Source organism: Lygodium microphyllum, chromosome 8 (assembly GCF_053477565.2).
Source record: "Lygodium microphyllum isolate KBCC chromosome 8, Lygodium_microphyllum_v1.1.10, whole genome shotgun sequence".
NCBI lineage: Eukaryota > Viridiplantae > Streptophyta > Polypodiopsida > Schizaeales > Lygodiaceae > Lygodium > Lygodium microphyllum.
Genome location: NC_141142.1, coordinates 107,022,677 through 107,044,842, shown reverse-complemented (window position 1 = coordinate 107,044,842; position 22,166 = coordinate 107,022,677). Strand labels below are relative to the sequence as shown.

At 40.5% G+C, this 22,166-nt stretch overlaps 1 protein-coding gene across 2 annotated transcripts in view; it reads right to left on the bottom strand.

Annotated features, from left to right (window-relative positions):
- LOC148032703 (uncharacterized) overlaps positions 1 to 8,186 on the bottom strand; it is a 28,103-nt gene extending 19,917 nt beyond the window's left edge. The window contains exons 1-2 of one of the 2 annotated variants that reach the window (XM_087684157.1): positions 7,986 to 8,186; positions 7,666 to 7,878 (exon numbers count right to left, since the gene is read on the bottom strand). In XM_087684157.1, coding sequence (XP_087540283.1) covers positions 7,666 to 7,878; positions 7,986 to 8,033 — 261 coding nt within the window. In that variant the 5' untranslated portion in view covers positions 8,034 to 8,186. The remainder of the gene's footprint in view (positions 1 to 7,665; positions 7,879 to 7,985) is intronic. The other variant, XM_087684156.1, reaches the window with a different exon arrangement.
- Positions 8,187 to 22,166: the final 13,980 nt, after the last annotated feature.

The window sequence follows — 22,166 nt, the reverse complement described above, 5'->3', positions numbered from 1 at the left end:
TTCACAAGTGACTCTCTCCTCTAACAAGTGGGAGAAGCAAAAGCCACATGTCCTTTCTAATCTGCATGGCATCCTAGCTCCTCTAGCACTGCATTGTAGTCATCCACAGGGACCACACGAGTCAAATAAGCAAGCTAGTCCGAACGGAACTCTCTATCAATGCGGTAAAACCATGGATGGGCTTATGCATCCATGCCCATCTCCTCTCTGCTATCTCTAAAAAATGTGCACGCTGTCTCTGAGATCACTATACAGGCACGTGCCTCCATCAATGCCACTCTAAAGAAGTGAACGAGAAGGCCCATGGTGGCCCCCTCGCAATCACTCATACGTAACACCCTATAAAAGGGAGTCATAACAATGACAATGGCATAGACTTTTTGCCAAAATTGCTCATTAAGACATAAGCACTGCATGACTTTGGTCTCCTCTATCTCATGCTTATCCCACTCATTCCATAGAGTGGACACCACTGTCTTGACCGTACCTCACAAAGGCGCTTCAATAATAACCACATGTAAGCAAAGCGAGTTGAAGAAGGCTTCTTCAACTCCAGTGTGCTATGCTCATGATACATCGCAAGCACCTTTACCTTTACCGTGAAGAAGGTGACAATTGATGTAGCTTTGTGGACCACCCTCTTCACCCACTTGAGTTTCCCAATGTCCTCCATGAGCAAGTCCAAACAATGACTTGCACATGGAGTCCACACAATCGTTGGAAACTCGGCCTCAAGCAAACGGCCATGACAATTATATGCATTGTCAGTAACTTGCACCACATTTGAGGGGCCCACCTACAACCATAATTTACAAATTACAAGTATACTAACAATACTTGGAGATTAGAGAGAAAGAGAGAGTTGAGCCTTTTAAGTTTCAACTTTCAAGATTCAAGAATAAAGAGAGATGAGGGTTAGGGGCCTTGGAGCCCGGGGGAAAAGAGAGAATTAAGATAGATATTAGAGAGAAATTAGAATAGGGAGATAGATAGTTATGCATAAATCAATTATCAAAATGAAAGAAAGTGAAACAAATTTAAAAGGCAATGTATACCTCAATGATAGCTTGTCAAATGTGGTGATAGATGAATACGTCTGTCATTTTCCTCCCCCTCTTGCCGATATCTACGGCCCGCAAAAAGTAAGTGCCAAGTTGACATGAGACGAGTATATTAATGATGCCCCGTTTCTTACGATCACTACATCCGTCGGTGAGAATGGAGCAACCATATTTTATCCATGCGGTGCGAATAGGATTAAGGACTCTTATCAATCTTCTCCTTCTCTTCATCAATCTTTTTCGTCCTCATGTCGTATGTGACACCGGTCCATCCTTCACATGGACCCACTTTGACAATGGCTTTTACCATCTTTTTCCATTGCTCTTGCTTTAGGACATTGAATGCAAGATCGCACTCAATCACCGTGCGTGCAATTTCAATGTCTGCAAGTCATTGTCCCTTTCTCTAAGAAAGCCAACCGATCTATGCACATGACCGAGAGCTTGAGAGAGAGAGGATTGTCTCTCCGGCACCGCATGAGCCTCCACTCTGTCTTTTACCGGAGCACGATGTGGATGTGTAGCCCCCACCACCAATGGTATAGATCTCTCCCGCATCGGTTGAAGATACGCCCACATTCAATGCTTCCTCATTAGTAGACATAGAAGTTGGTGCTGATAAGCCACTTCCTCCTCTTGTGGATCCCCCTCTCATCTTGGCGAGAATCTTCTCCGCAATGTTTTGAGGGATCTCCTTGCATGGAGCAACTTGCCCCCCCATCTTGGAAAGATGTTGGAGAAGCCAAGTTGCACCACTTGTATAGCTTTTTTCACAATACTTGCATGTCCAATGGTGGGAGTTGAACTTCTTTGTGTCCCTCTCCACATGGATCGCGTGCAAATTGAAGGCCTCGTGCTTCTCACGAGTCATGGTACCGATGACGGATAAAGAGGCCCGAGAGAGAGAGAGAGAGAGAGAGAGAGAGAGAGAGAGAGAGAGAGAGAGAGAGAGAGAGAGAGAGAGAGAGAGAGAGAGAGACTTGAGTCTCGACTCTTGAAACTCGAGTCTTGAAAGTTGAAAGGGAGGGAGACTCAAGAGGCCCGAGGGTTGGGGTAAAGTTGAAAGAGTAAGAGTGAGAGAGAGGGGATAGGAGATGAGATTTGAGAATGGCAAATGCTTTGATAGGGTGCGGGAAAGAGGGGATAGGAGATGAGAATGACAAATCACAAGTCCATTCAAGATACAAGAGAGGAAGTGAGAATGGTAAATGCTTGTTGAATTGGTGTGGAAGCATGGAGGAGAGGAGCACCCTTTGTAGATGAGAGAAGGGTCAAAGTTCAAACAGTCAAAGAGAGGGCTGCCAACTAAATGGAATCCAAAGAGGGTTGGGGGCGGGGAGAGCAAGGGGGTGGGATGAGGTATCCAAGGCTTCCCACCCCCCAAAAAGTGCCACGCAGGTAGGCAAACACGTGGGAGTAAAGGCGGGGCTGCAGGTAACGCAAGACACGCAGATGAGGTGGCCAAAAAGGGCCAGTTTTAAAGTACGAATCTGTACAGATACGTATGGTACAGTACCGTACAGATCGTACGGTACGAACAGTACCATACGTCGTACGAAAACAACTATGCCAATGGCTATGAAGTGACTTAGGCCAGTTACACACTGGGCAAAAGTCCCCCCACCCGCCCTCAAAGTAGTCCAAGTATTTGTTTACAAACTGGGTGCACCTTTTCTCTTCAGAAAGGTCTCATTGGCCTAATGGATAGAGCTAAGAACTTTGATGGGATTGGTGAGGGGTTCAAGACCTGTCGACCACTCTACAATATTTAAATAAAAATAGATTTTTGTCTTGTCACTTGGGCACGGATTCAACCCCTTGGACGAGGGATCTCCCTTGCCTAAATTTGTATGTCGCACACAAAATGTGGACCAAATCATTTGCCTGCGCGTTAGCTCAATGCCGTTGCGTTTTGCACATCAATCTAGCCATCCTGTCCTATATAGCCGGCCTTGGTGTGTATACACTAGGGGCACTTTAAAGTAAGGGAAGCCAAGTCCTATTTATAGGACTAAAGGCCTTGTGCACATTGTGTGCTCACTACTCTTGGACTATAGGTCGACGCGTCTGTGTAAAGAAACACTCTAGCAAAAAGTGTATGACAAGACACAATGATAATCAATGTCCCATGGGGGTTAGCAATTGTGAATGGGCATTAGCCAATTCTAGGATAGGGACAAAGCAACAATTAATTAAGTTTCAAAAAGTATATTCTGAAAGTTGATTAATTAATGTAGAAAGATGGAATCAAAAGGCTACAAAGTGGGAAAACCAGCTGCCACTTGTCAAAAATCACCCATGCAAACTAGGTGAGGACTATTGGGGGAACTAGCTAAAGGTCATTCAAGCCATTCAAAACATTATGGAGGCTGAGAGAGAGAGAAGGGAGTGCTGCTACAGCAAATGCCAGCAGTTCCAATGCATTTTCAGCCAGCCAGAGAAGCCCACACAGCAAGAAAGATCTCCCAAAGTTTGGCCAACAGCAGGTGTGAAAAACACAGATCTAGAGCATGGCAACTATGGAGGTTAGAAGATGAAGACTAGATTCATGATGACATAGACAATAATTAGATTGATTGTTACACAACTGAATTAGGTTCCAAGATGGAAGCTTAGACTCATAAACACAGTGATAATGACACTTAACAATGACACTAACTGAAAGAGAAAGGTATCATGACTTTTTTTTTTCATTGAAATAAGGATCAAGTACAAGCTTATATAGCTTTCCAGTTATTCCACTCTTCTCACTGTGCTTATGGAATACAAAGCACATTTTCCTGCAACATACATCATTTGCCTATTTCTCAACATCCCCCACCTCAAATGATGAGTCCCTACACTTGTTGGCTTTTGCCCCCCCCTACATGTTGACATGGCCCGAGAGACTAGCTCATAGGCAATCTAGTCAAGTTAAAGCTTGAAACTTTACATCTTTGGCAAGGGTTTTTACAAAGCAAATCCACTAAGGGAAAAAATAGAGGTCCACTATGGAAAAAACATATAAAAGATACAACGAAAATTCTTTAGAACAATCTGTCAGAGTTGTTGATGGTAGCGGAAGCATCTTCTTCTTCTTCATTCATGAACTGGTTTTGGTGGTGATCATTCTGCATCTGCTATGCTCTTTTCTTGTGGAAACATTCACTGGCTCTATGGCCAGTCTTGCCACAGTAATGGCATATAATCCGATCCTTGTTGTTGGTGGTGTTGAGTCCTCGACCATGGCCTTTTGCTCTATAAGTGCCCTTGGTGTACAAGAGACTGTCTTTGGTGGTGTGTTCCTTTGCATCCTTGCTTTTAACTTTGCTTTCTCCATCAAGTAGTGAGTGCTCAATATCTTTAAGTGAGAGACTTGGAACATTACTTAGGGTGGAAACAAGATTCTCATATGGATCCTTATTTACACTTGCAAGCAGTACGGCTATTGCTTCATCTTCATTAATATTTTTCTTAAGAGTTGCAAGCTGGGTTTTTAGGCTCTTGAACTTGTTAATGTGTATGGTCATGGAAGCACTATCTTTTATATCCAGTTTATTAAACTGCATGAGTAATTTTACCTTGAAATTCTTTGCTTGGGTACCAAAGATCCTATCAAGTTCCTCCCAAGCAATTGTAGCATCTCTAATGCCAAAGATATGATGTAGCACATCATCACTTAGTCCCCGGGCAATAATGCCTAGCACCTTGTTATTCATCTTCCATTCTTTGGTTTTTGGTGGAGCTACTGTAAGGATCCCGCTTTTTGAATCTTCTTTCCCGCCATCTATATCACCTTCATCATCTTCAAAGAGATCCCAGAGGTCTTTCCTCGTGAGGTGGTACATGGTCTTTTCCTTCCAGGCATGGAAGCCTTCTCCATTGACCTTTGCTATTTGTTCGGACTCCTACACCGTCTATAACTAGGGGAGCTGACGAAAATTGGGAGCCAAAGATCTTTAGCATAAACGATTGGGTTGCCATTTGATCAGCAGCAAATCAACCAGCAAAAGAGTAGTACCTCAATGTGTCAAGAGACACAAGACAATTAGTGTTTAACAACATTGCATGAGTATTAAAAAAATACTATATTGGAGCTCAATGTCGGATATTGATGCTTGATCTTCTTCTTGCTTTGCTGATTTAGTGTAATACTTTGCTGGAAATTAAGTGCTCAATAAGACCAAAGTGATAGAGTCTTCAGTGGACTAAGAGGAGTAAGAAAATGAAAGCTTTTATGATCTTGAAGGTCAATGGCTATGACTGTCCACAAAGATAACAGTTAGGGTTTCTCAAATTGTGATCAACAAAGAGAGTTTTTTGGGGAACCCTTTAATGATTAGGTAGCTTAGATGGTAGGCTAGAAAAGCCCTATGGTCGCAGAGCAAATCACGCAGTAGGTAGATAATGGCAGCCGTACGGCCAGCAGGGGCGTAGTTCAGAACAGCAAGGAAGAATTTTGACAATGCTAACAAATCACTGCATTAATCGGACCAATTTAGGTGATGGGATGGAGCGCCTTTGAGTGCAAAAGAGATCCACAAAAGGAAGCTCTAAAGCATATGCTCTCTATGAAAATGCATAAGCACTCCAAGTGTTGCAGGTCTTTCTGGCTATGGTAGACAAGAAGGTAAAGTGAAGATAGAGATAAGAGATGAGTTTAACCGCTCAACCTAAGCTATGAAGAGATGAAGAGGGGGTGAAAAGCAGAGAAGGAAGCTAAACCATGCTCAGCTAAGCTCTGATACCACACACGGATCTAGAGCATGGTAGCTATGGAGATTGGAAGATGAAGACTAGATTCGTGATGACATAGACAATGATTAGACTGATCGTTACACAAGTGAATTAGGTTCCAAGATGGAAGCTTAGACTCATAAACACAATCTTGTGTAATGGACAATGACACTTGACAAAGACACTAACTGAAAGAGAAAAGTATCACGACATTTTTTTTTCATTGAAATAAGGACCAAGTACAAGCTTATATAGCTTTCCAGTTGTTCCACTCTCCTCACTGTGCTTATGGGATACAGAGCACCCTTTCCTGCAACATATATCATTTGCCTATTTCTCAACAACAAGTGACTCCATTCTAGGGATAGTGACAGCCATCCACATCAGCAGCGACGGCACTTTTGCTATCACAGATCAAGGCAGCAGATGGTTCGAGCACTTTTTGGCAATAGAAACTTGAAATTTCTCTCTCAATAGCTTTATCTCTCATCTCCAATCATTCTCTCAATAGTTCTCAAGCTTTTCCATCTTTGGGTGAGGAGCATTCAAAGAAATTGCTGCTGAAAGCCTAATTCAAAGCAAAAATAGGGTTTCCACAACCATCTCACGACACGTGCCCAATGATTGAAGACCTCATACTTGGCGCAGCAACTGAAGGCAAGAAATTTGCAGTTGGTCTAAGAGGTAGCCCATTCTCAATCATTTGTATTGAAGATTGAAGGAGATCAGCCCATGTCTCAGTGTACTTCAATCTTCTAGTAATACAAGATTTAAAAATACCACAAGAGGCATCAATTCTTGGGACCAATCCAATGTCGATTGTCCAAGATAAAGTGGTCACGCTTGCATTTTTCATATTTGTGACTCATTCATGAACTAACAATATCCTCTCTCAGATTATGGGTGATTTGGTACAATACAATATACACTGACAATGACTCGTTATAGTACATATGACAATAACCATCAGATAGGACCATGGATACCCAAGTAGTGGATGAGCAAACCGCCACCAATATGCCTCCGAGAGAACCTGATGTCGATGCCAATCGTATCAGCTCATGAAAGCAAAAAGGAATCATAGCAACTCTCTATGTTTGTCAACAATGCCTCTAATGTAGCACATATGACTATCCTGTGTGTTTCGCCTTCAGCATCACCCCATAGGAAACACCCTCAGCATCACCCCATAGTCGATGTCTCTTGAAACTCCAGACCTACAGGCCCTTCTTCCATCACACTAAATAAGTCTATCGTCTGCCCTTTCCCCTCCTTTGAGTCGTGAGAAAACTTGCTGCCAATCATCTGATCATTCTATGCATGCATTCGACCGAAACGAGCATACCATGATGCAACAACCCTCAAAACCTGCTAGAGCTCTGGAATGTCAAGCCTTCCTCAGTCAGCATTGTGTTTCACAATCACATCACAAAACAAGTGTCAGCTTCTTCTTTGTAATCTAGAGGATTTCTTATTAGAATTAAGTCTAGAAGGATTTTAGTTTGTAAAGAAACTTTGTTGAAATAGTGTAAGTTTTTAAAAATGTTTGTCCAAATTGCTTGATCTGTTGGTTTATTGCAGAATCCAATGGGATTTGTGTACGTTTCAAAACAATTATTTTCCCAAACGCTAAAAGATGCCTTATTAGCGACAGCAGACGGCTGGCACTGATTTTGCCAGTCCCTTGTGCATTAAATCACTTCTCTCCTCCTACAATACCGACTTGTCCTGATCAGTCCTTTCTCTTTGACACATTCCTATGTACTGTGCTAGATGTAGATACTTTTTGCATCAAGCTTGCAGATTGTGTCATCTCCCCGAAAGTGCAATTTAAAGGACTACTTCACTGACATGCAAAACTGATTGAAGGAAGAGCTTGAGATCGTACCTCAGTCCATCCTTCCGTATCTACCTTGCCTTTCATGATGCGCTGAAGCCCCTCTGCTGCTGCCTTGCGCGCATATCTGCCTCGGCCTTTCTCCGGCGGAACGTTGCGAGCTTCACATTGGCCACTGTTGTACCTCCTCGCAGGCTGTGATGACATTCTCCATGGCCAGTTACTTCCTTTTCTTGCAGGAGCTGGCAGGCCAGGGGATTGCACCTACGCCACAATTTTGGAAGGTGTGTGAGGCCTGGTCCAAGGAAACCTGCCAATGGATTGCAATGGCGAGAATGGAAAATGCAGCGTGTCGGCCATATCCAACTGACCTGAGAGGAAACAGATGCCGGACTCGAATGCGAGGCAAGGAGCGCCATCTGTCAGCTTCCGGATTAAGCTAAGCTGTCTGACGGACAGAAAACGTAGTGTGCTTTCACACCACACTGACTAAGCAGTTTCAATTAGTCAGAACTAAGCTTTAGCGCCTACCGCGCCGCGGTTAAAAGGCCGATAAAGCATCCGTCATGTGTATGTGTTGTGAGAAGGCGAGTTCAATTCCTAAGGACGATCTTGTGGATTTGTGATTCTCTACCTATATGGGCATGAGGATACCACATAATCTTTTAAAAATGGCATCACATCCTTCAAATAAAAAAGAAGCTTTAGAATCCACCCACATGCAAGTACATCAACGTGCAATGGGCATCACTAGACTTAGGGGAATGTATCCACAAGCTACTCTAAGCACATGTGTTATGCATCACAACTAGATTGCTTAACATAGAAGTGTGTCCACATAGTTTAAGGCTAATTATACCACAAAGTGACACATGCCCACTTTGTAGTTGTTGTTAACTATATGATCAAAGTGTATATTTAGGGGATGGGCATTTGCTCTTCTTTACACACTGGAGAGCACGTGACTTGCTATGTAGCCCCTAAACCAATACACTCCCTACCCACTCGACACAGAGTTTCCCCATCCAACTTATACAAAGTGATGGGCAAGGCTACATTGTTTGAATATGTAGCCATCTAAGTGCACACCCACACTTTGGGCAAGGGTTGGGTCTTTAGCATTCAATGTGTAAACTCTTAAGTGTGCCATGGACCCCTACTATCATAAATAATGAATGCAAACCAAGTATCAAAAGCCTTTACAACTAGTTCATTGAGAGCCATGAATGTGTAGGTTGATTTCAACTTATGCAAGTCATGGTAGTTAAGTCAATGAGCTCCATCATGAGGGTTGGCTCATTACCCTCCCCTCCAAAAGGAGAGTACATTGATAACTAGGTATGATGCAGCATGATGTTGGGCATTGATTAATTGGATATCTTTTCTCTCTCCATCTAGCAATTTGCACGTCCTCTTTCTCTATCCATCTACTGCTCACAAATCCATGGGGTCCATCTAACTTTAACATGCATGTGGGCTAACAAACTCAAGTATTGACTATTCTCGGTATAAGTCTATCAACTTGCATAGGAAATCACTCTGAGTGACCCCAGTTTGCTTCCATATATGTCATCATGCACATGTTGACCGTGTCTACCAATGTAAAATGTGCAAGTAAATTTTAGATATGCAAGGAATGGCTCTTAGTTATCTTTGATCATGGGAAACTCTAACTTTACTCCCGAAATTAATAGTGTCAATCCCCATAGTTGCGATCACATCCACCGTATAATAAGGAAGCTATAAGGTAGTTCCCTTGCAAGAGCTCTCAAAGTTTGATAGTTGGGATTCATATATCAAAACATGTGTAGGACCTCTTGTCATATGGTTAGGTGGCTCTTGCCAACCATCCACATCAAGAGCAAGGGCCTGCTAGTATGGATGTCCAACAACAATTATAGGATTCATCCCATATCATGAGGAGTGGGAGACTACTAGTATGCTTGCAGTTGGATTATGGCACTTTAGTTATGGATCAAAGAGGTTCTCATAGAAATAGGGCCTATGTGGACCTTCCTCATGTGCCAGAGGTAGTTGCATAGTCTATAATAAATAATTGCTACTATGATGATGAGTGCACATGTCACATTTTTATGATTGTTTTATTATGATATGGCAAAGTGCTCATGTCTCCATTGATCACATTGTCTTTTTCACCCTAAGGAGTGTTGTTTCATAATGATAAGTGGTCACAATACTTACTAAAAGCATAAGCATGTCCTAGCCATTATAAAATTCCCAATAAGATACATCCCATTTTATAAGGTAAGCTTTCATATAACATTTCGTTTAAGCTTTCATATGCCCTTTAATGTCAGTAGGGGTTTTTTTCTTAAATTGACTTGTGTACTTCTTGTAGCATTTTGACCCCTTTTGATTCTTGACTTTTGAGCTTGATGATGGATTTTCACCCTTTTTGAGGTTTCCAGAAAACTCTTAAAAATATGAATTCAAAAAGAAAAAGGGTATTTGGCTCTTCAAGGATATGCACCTATGATTTCAATTGTAAAATCCTTTTAGGCATTGCTTTGCATGTGAATGAGCAACCCAAAGCAACCCAATTGTACTGCTATATAAGAAGATGGTCTCTCCAAGATCAAAATGGAGTCTAGGAGCGTTCAATTGTCTCTCTTAGTATTTACACATCACAAATTCTAGTGGATTGAAAATTCATTATTACACATGAGCATACTCACTAGTGCACCTCTAAGGTACTCAATGCTCACACATAAAGTTTCCCCCAAATTTAGAATGAGCTCACAATAAAGTAGGTTATAACATAAGTAAACAATGTAATAGCAATAATGTGATTGGACACACTTAATGAATAATGCATTGATTGAATATTATTGGAACAATGATAAGGTAGATGAATTAAGTCTTATTGCACTCCCTCACTCTCCTTTCATACAATGGTCATTGAATTTTACTACCTATATATTGACAAAGAATGTGAATCTACTCCATCCTAATGGTCAAAATATGAAGAGTGATGTTAGAAACAATTTCTCTTTCTAGATCGTGAAAGCTAAGCAAGTGTATCTAAAAATATAAGATTTGCAAATCTACAATATTGTGGGGAGTTGAAATAGATGAAGAAAATCAAGCCTAAAATGGAGGAATGCTTTGACCCATCATATGGACATGTAATCTAGCATACATATGATGGAATGCACTAATTAAGAGACATACTAATATGCCATAGATGGTTATTATCATCCCATAATGATTTGGTTGCCATCCAAGGCTACCTTCATAGGCATTGTTTTATCACATTAGGCACATTCAATGGTGGAAAGATGCATCCTCTTTCTTTGGATGTATTCTTCACTCCTGCAATTATGCGAGAGCTCTAAAAGTATGGCATCAGGCTAAATAACCTTGAATTATTGTTGCTACAAACTTTACATTTGCAGTGACATCCTAGAATGCATGCCGACATTGTGAGAGCACGTGGGCCAATGCATCTTTCAAAAGGACATTTGGACATGGTATTTATAGCAACAATTATACCTATCCCATAATAAACTAGCAAAAAAAGCACTCAAGAACTCGAATGATCTTAGCTACATCTTGCACTGTAGATGTGTTGACTTGAATTGGTGGGAGAATTCTATGTACCAAAAAAGAAAATAGCATCCATAAAATGATTGCTAATAGCATGTACTTTTGAATGAAAATATTGTGTAGAAAATGTCAATAATTTTTAGGTTCTAACTATTTCAAATAAGTCCTATTGTGCATGTGCTTTTGAATGACAATACTATGTAGAAAATGTCAATAATTTTTAGGTTCTAACTATTTCAAAGAAGTCCTATTATGCATGTGCTTTTGAATGACAATACTATGTAGAAAATATCAATAATTTTTAGGTTCCAACTATTTCAAACAAGTCCTATATTATATAAGACAAAAGTGTATTATCACTCTATGGCATACTTGTATGTACTATTCACCACTCTATATTAGGGCAAAAGGTGTTCGTTAGCATCCTATTATGATCCATGGATGTTGCATAGTACTCTAAGTTAATTATATGTAGGCACATAATAGAGTGATTATTAGCACATATGGGCAAATTACAAGTGTTAATGACTACTCCTAGGCATACCACAACATGCTCATTAGCATCTATTAGCACTTGCAAGCATTTCTAGAAGTGTTTATTATTAGCACATGTATGCATATTAGAGAATGCTTATTATCACTTAAAGGCAAAACAAAGTGCTAATTTGCATACATAGGTATCCCCATGGGTACTTATTAGCACCTCTAGGAACTCTAAGCATTGAAGTCCACCAAAAGCATACTAGAGAGTTGGTAGTGTACAAGTGGTAATAAGCACCTATAGATATATTATTAGAGTGCTAATAGGACATGTAAGCATTGCATGAGCTTCTTGTTAGCACCTATAAACATTTTCTAAATGTTATGTCATATCCTTAAAAGTTGGAGAATGTAGTATGTAGTGATATGTATCTATAGCACCTTTGGAATTGCTAAAAATACTTGTGACTCATCAAATAGAGATGCATTGGGTGCTTGATGTAGCATTTTCTTCCTATTCTCTTTCTATAAAAATCCTTCTTATTGCTAGAGACATGTCATTCAATTTTCTAAACTAGTATATAATTTATTTTGTCTCATCCATGAGTGTGCTTATATGATGTTGCTTCCAAAATGCTACAAATGAGAAAAATCGATTTCCCTATTAAGTTGGGCATGGATATGCAATCTTATGACATATAAGTTGTGTTGATACCTAAAGAACCATGCAACCATCAAATGTGGCACATGTTGAGTTGAGTCCATCACCTCATTTAATATGACCTTCTTTAAGATTAGCTCATGTCTATTTGTTGGTTACTTATTAGTGATCCATGTCATGTGAACATTTGCTAGGATGGCTCCATGTAATTCATCCTCATCTCTGTAGAGTTGAGCTTGTAAACCTTGCATCAAAGGATACTAAATGAACTGATCAAACATCTCACATCCATGCTACATGTCATTGATGATTCTTAGCTTTCTCTCTTCATAAAATGCATGCACATTAGCCTCTCTGATGTGCTTGTTTTGTTCCCATTATTGTCTCTTTTTATTGTCTCATATCACCTTATGATGTCAGGTGACTCTAGATCCTTCAATATTGCACAATCAAGAGTTCCTACTTGTGGTTGTAATCACGTCAGGGTAGAGAACATAATGTTAGCAAGACAATATTCTAAACATTATTTTAACATAATTACTACTATATCAACATGGATTTATTGAAAGAACACGTAAACAAGGGATTGAGTTTGATTGGATGTCTATCAATAGATTTGCATCATCCATTCACATTTTGAAAGAATAGGTGGGTCCTTTGCATGGGTACTCATAAATATTTATGCTCCTTTAAAATACTATTAGCTATAGACCATATATATTCTCCATAATTGAGAGAAAAGGAGAGAGATTAGTGCAAGTGGCTAAGATCCGTGCGTGCATGCGTGCATGCGTATGTGTGTGTGTGTGGACTATGAGGCTACTATTGGTTTTGTTGTTGTTGCTTATTGATGGTTGTTGGGATGTTATTGATTATTGTGAGTTGCTATTGCTACTTATTGTTGCTTGTTGCTTATCATTGGTTATTGTGATGTTATTGATTATTGTGAGTTATTATTGCTACTTATCATTGGTTCCTAAGAGTAAGAGAACAAGACCAAGGGACTAATTTGGGAGAAGCTTTTCTCCATCCTTTTCTTCTTGTTCTTCTTCCCTATCTCCTTCTATTGGAATTGGACCTCTAGCAATGTGGGTATAAAGTAGAGAAGTGGTGGCTTGAGAAGCAATGCATGAATTGTGAGACCATCAACAAGCCCTCCATGGTTAATTTCAAACTACAACATTATGAACTTAAATAGGTGAGTCTACTACATCTTTGGATCAAGCTAGCTTTTATTTTTCATGACAAGTGAGAAAGGAAACTTAGATAATTTAGAGAAAGAGTACAAGCCAACTTGGTGAGAGGTGATTGAGTTGTAGGTGTATCAAGCTCTTAAAACAATAAGAGTCTTTGTCTTGTCCCATTTTTGAGCTCTTCTAGAACTAACATTTCGGTTCTATTGTAGGGATTGAAGTATGGGAATGATTCGCCTAAGGTGCTTATATTCTTATCATATGGTGGACTAAGAGGCATTGTGTACTCGTTCCTATGGATGGAATGGTGAGGAACCAATCTCTTGATTTTGCCCCTTGCTCACCTTAAAATATTCATGGCTAGTTACAACATCAAATTGGTAAGGAATCAATTTGGGGATTGGAAATAGAGTAGATTTTATTAGAATAGATTAGACACCATTGAGAAAAAAACTTAAAAATTTCTTGAAAGGGATTAATCCTCCAATCTTTTGTATACAATATTGTGCATTGTTGACTTAGTGGTAGCTTCCATGAGATTGGTTGGGCTTTAGGATTAATTGCTTGAGAGATTGAATAGAGTGTAGAAGTGGATAAATATGTTGATGTATGATACATAGGCATTCATATAGTTTGCTTCTCTACCTACATGCTTAGATTGCCCACAATTGATAGGCAAGCCTTGTCTACCCATTTCTTTGCTTACATACATGAGTTGTGAGTCCCAGTCTACCTTGCTTACATACATGAGTTGTGAGTCCTAGTCTACATTACTTAGCCTATCACGTTGGCTTGCTCTTTGAGTTTGATTTTGCATCCTGTTAACTTAAGGGGGCCTACCCAAGTTGAAAATATCAAGGAAAAGCCATAATAAATTGCATATTCACCATCATCATCCTACTTATGTATGATTGGCATCAACCCATGACTTCGAGAAGAGCATCTCACAATTTCCTATGGAGTTAGCATGCCTAGGATCTAGGCATGTTTTTGGCACTTAATCTATTGCATTTTGCCTTGAATGCCTCAAGAGCTCAAGGGCTACTAGAAAAAGCATTGAAGAGATGCCCATGATGTTGATGGAAGGTGCCTTCCTCCTCATGATTAGCTTACCCACATCTACACGTCTTGTCCATGATTCTAATTAGTTGCCCCATGATTGCATAAACATGGCTAGTTGCCATGATTTTTGCCTACAATTCATGGAGACCACCTACGATTGCCAAGGACGCTACCCATAATTGCTTCAAGTACCCATAGCTCATGTCAATTAGCATGTGATTAAGTATAGCTACCCATGAGTGATAGGCAATGAAGGCCACCTTTTCCAAGATTATCACCTTGCATGATAGTGAGATCATCAACCTATTTTGGTATGCCATGCTTGAGTCTCAATTTTTCTCAATTGCAATTAACTTGGCCATGACCTCCTACAAGCAACCCTATTGCTTATACACAAAAGGTAGCATACCTAGCGTGTTTCCTCAAGAACAACCCTAAAAACACAAAGCTCATCATCGACACATATCAAGCAACATACACATCAATTTGGCAACCCACAATTGCAGTAGAGATAGAGGTAGTCTCATCATTCTTGGCATAGGAGTCTACCTAACTGCCCACAATTAGAGGCATTATGACTTGTAGAAGAAGAGAGATAGTGTCACTTACTTGTGTGGGCTTATGATTAGGTTAAGAAAGGAAGAGAGAGGAGTTGAGAGAATAGGTGATTTGTTATAGCTTGGACATTGTGGAGGAGAAGAAAGAAGATAGATTGGATTGAGATAAGATTTGAGATTGACTTTACCTTAGAAGCTACGGAGGAGAAGAGAGAAGGTAGATTGAATCAAGATTAGAGTTGGCATCACATTCAAATTGGTCATCAAACAAGAGGTATGCTTCGTAGCCTATGTTTTATTTATATTGTTATTTTTTAGTGAAAGTTTCTTCTCTCTACATCACCATTGCATACCCATCCCTCTTCTGTTGTGCCATCAGGCAACCATAGTTAGAGATGGAGAGGGAGAAGAGTTTGCATCAAGCAAAGGCAACCACAACATAGAGATAAGAGTAACAAGATATTTTGACTCTCATCCCTAGGCCACAACCCATGAATGCAATTAAGGTATAGTTAAGCTTGCATGTCTTCTTAGACTACCATATCAATATAAGTCTACCTACTTCCTCAGATTTCTTGCCATATTTTTAGTAGCATCCTTGCCTATCTACTTCCTTAGATTGCTTGCCACATTTTTAGTAGCATCTGTGCTACTTGAGGAACATTCTTGCCTACTTGAGTTAGCCTACTTGAGTATAGCTTATTTTCCACATTGGTATTAGTTTATCCATATTGTTGGATGAGCTCATAATGTTTGCTTGCTTACCCAAATACTTAGACTACCACAACATCAATCTACCCAACCACTTGGACTAACTGGTGAATAAAGGAGCCTACAATCTACCCAAATTTAGTCTATTGATCTAGACTACTTGCTTACAAACTAGCTCAAGTTAGCCTACTTGCTTGCTAATCTACCCACCTACTTAGGCTACTTGCCCACCACTAGCAACCTACCAACTTGACTATTGGGGAGTCTTGAAGCCCAATATTAGTATTACATAAGACTACTTGTCTAATCTTGCTAATCTACTTTTCTATCCACTTCCTTGAACTATCATATCATCCTAAGTCTAGCTACTTAGGTAATCTACTTGCCTACCTACTTACCTACTCTTAGCCTAGCTAGAGTTAGCGTGGGACATTGGACAAAGACCTATATTCTTTTAAGATTAAGGTTTGGCTGGTTGGAAATCCATCTGAGACTTTTGCGATCAGTCTCACAAGCATGAATCTCCTACTACGCAAATAGTGATGCTAAAGTTTTAAAGCATGAATGATTGCCATAAGCTCTAGGTCATGTTTGGCATGATTCTTCTCCTAAGGTTTGAGCTTGCGGGAAGAATACACTACTAGTTATCCTTCTTGGGTAAGCATGCACCCAAATGCCATAATGTTAGCATTATTGAGGACCTCAAATCCTTTTGTGAAGTTTGATAACTTCAAAATGGGAACAATAGTGAGGCACTCCTTTAGCTTGTCAAAGCTTTTCTGCTCTCATGTCATCCATGTAATCTTTAGTTGCTTCTTAAGCAATTCAATGAGAGGTTTGCTATCAAGGAATGATCCTTGATAAAGATCATGTACCACCCTTTGAGGCCTAGAAATCCTTGGATTTCTCTAACATTCTAGGGTGGTGGCCAATCCTAGACATCTTTGATCTTTGCAAGATCTACTAATATGCCTTTCTTTGAGGTGATGGATCCTAGATACTCAATCCTCCTTTGGAAGAATGAACACTTTTTTCTTTTTGGCAAAAATCTTTTTTTTGTGAAGAGTTTCTAAGATGATTCTCCTTTTCCTTAGAATGGATAAGAATATCATCAAAGAAGATGGGAACAAATCTATCAAGATATGGCTTAAGAATATTGTGGACTAGCCTATTGAAAGTAGCAAGAGCATTGTTTAGTCCAGAGAACTTTACAATAAATTCCTAATGGCCATATCTAGTGTTGAAAGCTTTCTTTGGGATGTCTTCTTCCTTAATCTAGATTTGTTAATACCCTTCAATCTCTGAAAATATTACAACTCCTTGCATCCTATCCACTAACTCATCAATTCTAGGAATGGGTTACTTATTTTTTATAGTAACTTGATTTAGTTCCCTATATGCAATACACAATTTGAGGGTTCTATATTTCTTTTGGAATAAAATAGGATCACCCTAGGGGGAGTTGCTAGAGCATATGAATCCTTAATCCAATAGTTGCTTTAATTGTTCCTTTAATTCGATTGCTTCAGGAATAGACATTTTGTATGGTCTTTTTGTAATCAGTTCTACTTCATTTATCAGCTTAATCTCATGATCCACATCTTGGTCAAGAGGTAATTCAATTAATTTATTAGGGAAACTATATGGAAATTCACTTATCCATTAAGGTTCATCCTCATCCTTAGCATTTTCTACCTTGTTTTGTTTGATCAGATAGGCTAGGAGCCTTTCCTTATTACCTTTAAGACTTGATTGGCCTTGGCTAGCTAAATTCTAGGTTTTCTTGGTTTTTCTTGTGACTGAACCATTTCCTCCAAAATAATTCAAATGTGACTCACCATTCCCCACAGTGTATGTTTGCCTTACAAATCACTAGCCAATCTATTGATAATAGGCAAGCATAGACTCCTAAGGGCATAACCCTAAAATTTGCTTTTGTGGTTTTCAATGCCATGGGTTGTTAATGGCTACATGGATAGTATCTCTTCCAACTTTTTCTTCTAAGGAAGGATCTACTTCATCAATTGTAATAGCACATGCATAGGCTCCAACTCCAAATCCCACTCCTTGCTTGGCTCAACACCTTGCCCCATGCCCACATCCTTGATTATTGAAGTTTTCTCCTATTGGAGGACTATGAGGAGTATTGGCATTGGCATTTACTCCTTGTTGGGATATTGAGCTTGGAAATCCTAACTTATTGCATTTAAAGTATCATGGATCCTTGTCCTTCTTATATTGTTGTTATTATTGTTATTGTGGTTTTAGGGAGTGTTGACAAGACTTGCACGCCCTTGATTATTATTGCATTGCTAATAGCCCGCTTGAGCCCTTTTGAGATAAGGAAACCTATTGTTATTTTTAATTAAACCTATTATTTTGCTTGGGAACAATGGCCATTAATGGTTGTGCTCCCATGAAAGCATCTTCCAGGTTAGTGGGTCTCATCACCTCAAGCTAGCCATTAAGAGGCAGATGTAACCCTTGACATAAGCGTGCCACATGTTGGGTCATAGACATGTGGGGAGCATACTTTTGCGGCATCACAAAGTGGGAATAGTAACCTTCCAAGGTTAACCCTTGTTGCTTAAGAGAACTCATTCATCTTTAGGGTTTGATAGGCAAATGACATGTACTAGCCTTGAACTACTACCTTGATTTGACTCCAAGTCACTATGGCTTTAGAAACAACTTTGTCACAACAACACTACTTCCACCACATTTGTGATTCTCCTATTAGTCTAAAGAGAGCAATCATTGCCTGATTTGCCATATTGGTAGTAAAGAAGTAATCTTCTCTCTGCTCAATCTAGGTTTCATCATTGATTTCTACCTTCATTTCTTCTCCATTAAATTCAAGTAGCTTGAACTATTTGAGAGGAAACTTTCTCTCCTTCTCTTCAATTAGGTCCACAAGACGTGTAGATCTTTTATTAGATCAATAGAATTCTTAGTTTCCTATAGTTGGCAATCCTTCAAGACATTTGAGTTGAATTGGAAGATTGATAACCTATAAGAAAAATCATGTACTTGCAGAGGCACGCATCGGAATGGAGGACACTTCAGCAGAGACACAACAACATGTAAGGTGCTGCAGTCTCAATTGTGGTGGCCCATGATTTTTCATAATGCAATACGATTTGTGAAGCATTGTGATGAGTGCAGATGGACCAAGGTCCATGTTTGCAAGTATAGGATGGAGCTAACCCCAATCATTGCAAGGCAACCATTCGAAAAATGGGGGATTGATTTCATTGGGTCGATTAGTCCTGCAACACAATACTCGTAGGCCAGGTATATCATAATTTCCACATACTACCTTACAAAGTGGACAGAAGCACAAGCCACTAGGAAAAATGATGCTAGGACAATGACGAAGTTCCTTTGGAAGTAGGTGATCTCATGATTCAGGTTCCCCATTAAACTAGTTAGTGACCAAGGCACACACTTCAAGTGATCGACCGTAGCCAAAAGAATCATAGAACAATGTAACCTAGCAAAGTACATTGAGAAGTTTGGGTAGGAGGCTGACTACAATTGATGCATAGAGTTCTTGAGAACTTACGACTCTAATAGAGCATGTGGCACTGTGATTGTGGGAAAAGGCAAAGAGGCCAAATAGGTGTAGTTAGAACTGAGCAAGGCCTTGGTGAAGAAGGCACTAGGGTTAGCACACAAGGTGGAGAGGAGATATCCTTGACCTTGAAGTGAGACTCCAGGCCAAGGTCATCCACATGTTATTTTCAAGCCAGAGGTACAACTCACTCATGCCCATGATGGAAGTGCCTCTGTTTTGGAGAACCTGGCAACCGATTCTCCCAATGAGATTGAATGGAATGGCTATGTGTGGAAGATGATTGATCAATCTGCCAGAGCACTAGCCTTAGGGAGCAGGCCAGCCTGGCGGAGAGTCCCCAACATCAAAAGCTAGAACAAAAAGAAAGAAACCTACCTCAAAAGCTTCATTCATAAGGTTCAGTGGAGTACTAAGTGCCCTCATCCAGGAAGCAGTGGGAGAGGTGGTAGGTGAAGAGGAAGTAGGAGAGTTACCCGAGAGGACACGGCCTCATGAACAGGAATAGTCTAGTGAAAGAACAATAAGCAAGAGAGAAGAATAGGAGACACAATCGGGCCAAGGAGGGCTGAAAAAGCCAAAGAACAAGACTCCCTAGAAAGCAACATCAAGAAGCTAGGGAGAGAATGATGAAAAAAGAGAAGGCCAATTTGCAGAAGGCATAAAAAGAGTCAAAGAAGGTTGAAGAAGAGAGACAGAGGAAAGAAGAAGCTGAATTGCAAAGGATACAAGAGGAGTCTAAGAGACAGGAGAGGAAAGAAAGAGGAGAGCAGAAGAAGGCACAGAAGAGCTTTATAGAAAGGAAGATGAAGACATGGCTCAAGCATTATGCATGTCAGTAGAGTAGTTCTCCAAGTAGGAGGAGTTGGCTACCATGAGCCTGCAAGGAGAAGAAGGCCCAAGCACTAGTGCCTAAGTGCTAGAAACCATAGCACCACCAATAACAAAAGGCAAGGGCAAGAGCCGTTACATCCAATTCCATCTATTCTTGTGCCTACTACCCCAGCTACCACACCCACCCAAGGCACCTCAACCACGGTGGATGTGAGCAATCTCATGGCTTGGGTATAGTTCCTAGCAAACAAAGTGCAAGAGGTAGCTCCAAATTCAAGTGGAGGAGCCTCGACAACTGGAACAAAGAGACCGAAACAGCTGCAGATGCCGAATCAAGACAATACCCAAAGAAGCAAAAAATAGAGGAATCCACCACATCCATCCCTATAGCATTGCTACCATCCGTGAGCAACGATGAGTACATCAAAGAGCTTTGTTCATAGCTAGAGAGGGCTAAGGAAGAAAAGAAAATAGCAGTGGCCAAGTTGGAAGCTGAAAGAGAAAGAGTTGGAAAGGACTCACCAGGTGGCAAGTTATCAAAGAGAGATCTACGAGTTGAAGGAGGGACTCAAGGCTAGGAAGAAATAAGAAGATAATTGGCAAGGAAGGCTCGAAGAAGAGCGACATGAGCTCATAGGGTTGCAGAGGGAGTATAAGCTCATCCTCATGCAACATGAAGAGTTGAGAGAGCAGTTGAAGAGAATAGAGAAGGAAATGGAGGAACTTGAGGCAATAGATGTAGAGAAAGCCTAGAGGGAGGAACAACTTCAAAGAAACATGGAAAAAATGGAGTATAGGTTATTGGCGGAGCTGGAAGAGCAGGGAAGGCTAGAGAGGGAAATGGAGCACATGGAGAAGGAAAAAGAAGAAGTAACCCAGAGATAGAGAGAGCTAGAACTGAGAATGGTGGCCCTAGCATGAAGACATAATAAAAATCTAGAGGAAATGAAGTGAAGAGCAGAAGAATGGGTTGCCAAAAGTGAGGGGAGAGGGTTGTCTAGCTCGTGTCGAAGGGAACAACAAAAAGTAGGGCAGAGGTTGTAAATATGAGCATGGAAGCCCAGCAATGTGCCTTCCTCAGCACCATCTTAGATGTCACATATCCAAAAGAGAAGGAGGTTGTTGAAGCCCTACAAAAGAAGCTAGAAATCACATGCAGGGCCATAAGGCATGGCGTGTGTGTTTAAGCTCACGAAGTAGAACCAAGCCTAGGCCTACAAGAGCAAAGGGAGTGCCTACTAAGGGCAGGACTAACTGTACAAGAGATGGAATGGATAGGGTATGTTGAGGAGTAGGGACCATAAGAGCCAATTAGAGAGGAAGAGCAGCATGCACAGCCACCAGTAGAGGGGCAAGATTTTGAAGTAAGGCAATGAGATGAGGAACCAGTCCCCCAACCACCCTCTCCAAGACCAAAAGCCAATCAAGAAGTGCCACGTGAGGATGAAATGGTAGAAAGAAAAGAGGAGATGAGAAAAAGTAAAAGGTGAGAGGGATCGAAGCTTGCTTGGAAGAGCTATGGTGGGAGAGCAAGAGCAAGAAAGAGAGAGAGACCAATGGGAACTCCAACAGTCACAATGTGTGACCGGGCCTTCCTTTATTCAAACTGTCACTAAAAGAATAAAAAATCAAGTGATGGTGACGGGCACCCACCACTTGTAGTGTGCAGTGGTGGGTACTGTCAGTATAGTAATACACGGGCAGCTAGGCGGAGGTACCTTTACCCCCAACAACCTCCCACTTAAAGGCAAATCTGCCCCAGTGAGGAGTGAAAAAGAAAAAAGAAAAGACAGTACAATGTACACATGTACAACAGGATGAGGTAAAACATCATCTTATCCAACGCCCATCAATCTCTTGAGGAAGGCAAAGCGCTCAGTAGTGAGGCTTTTTGTGAGCAGATCTGCAAGCTT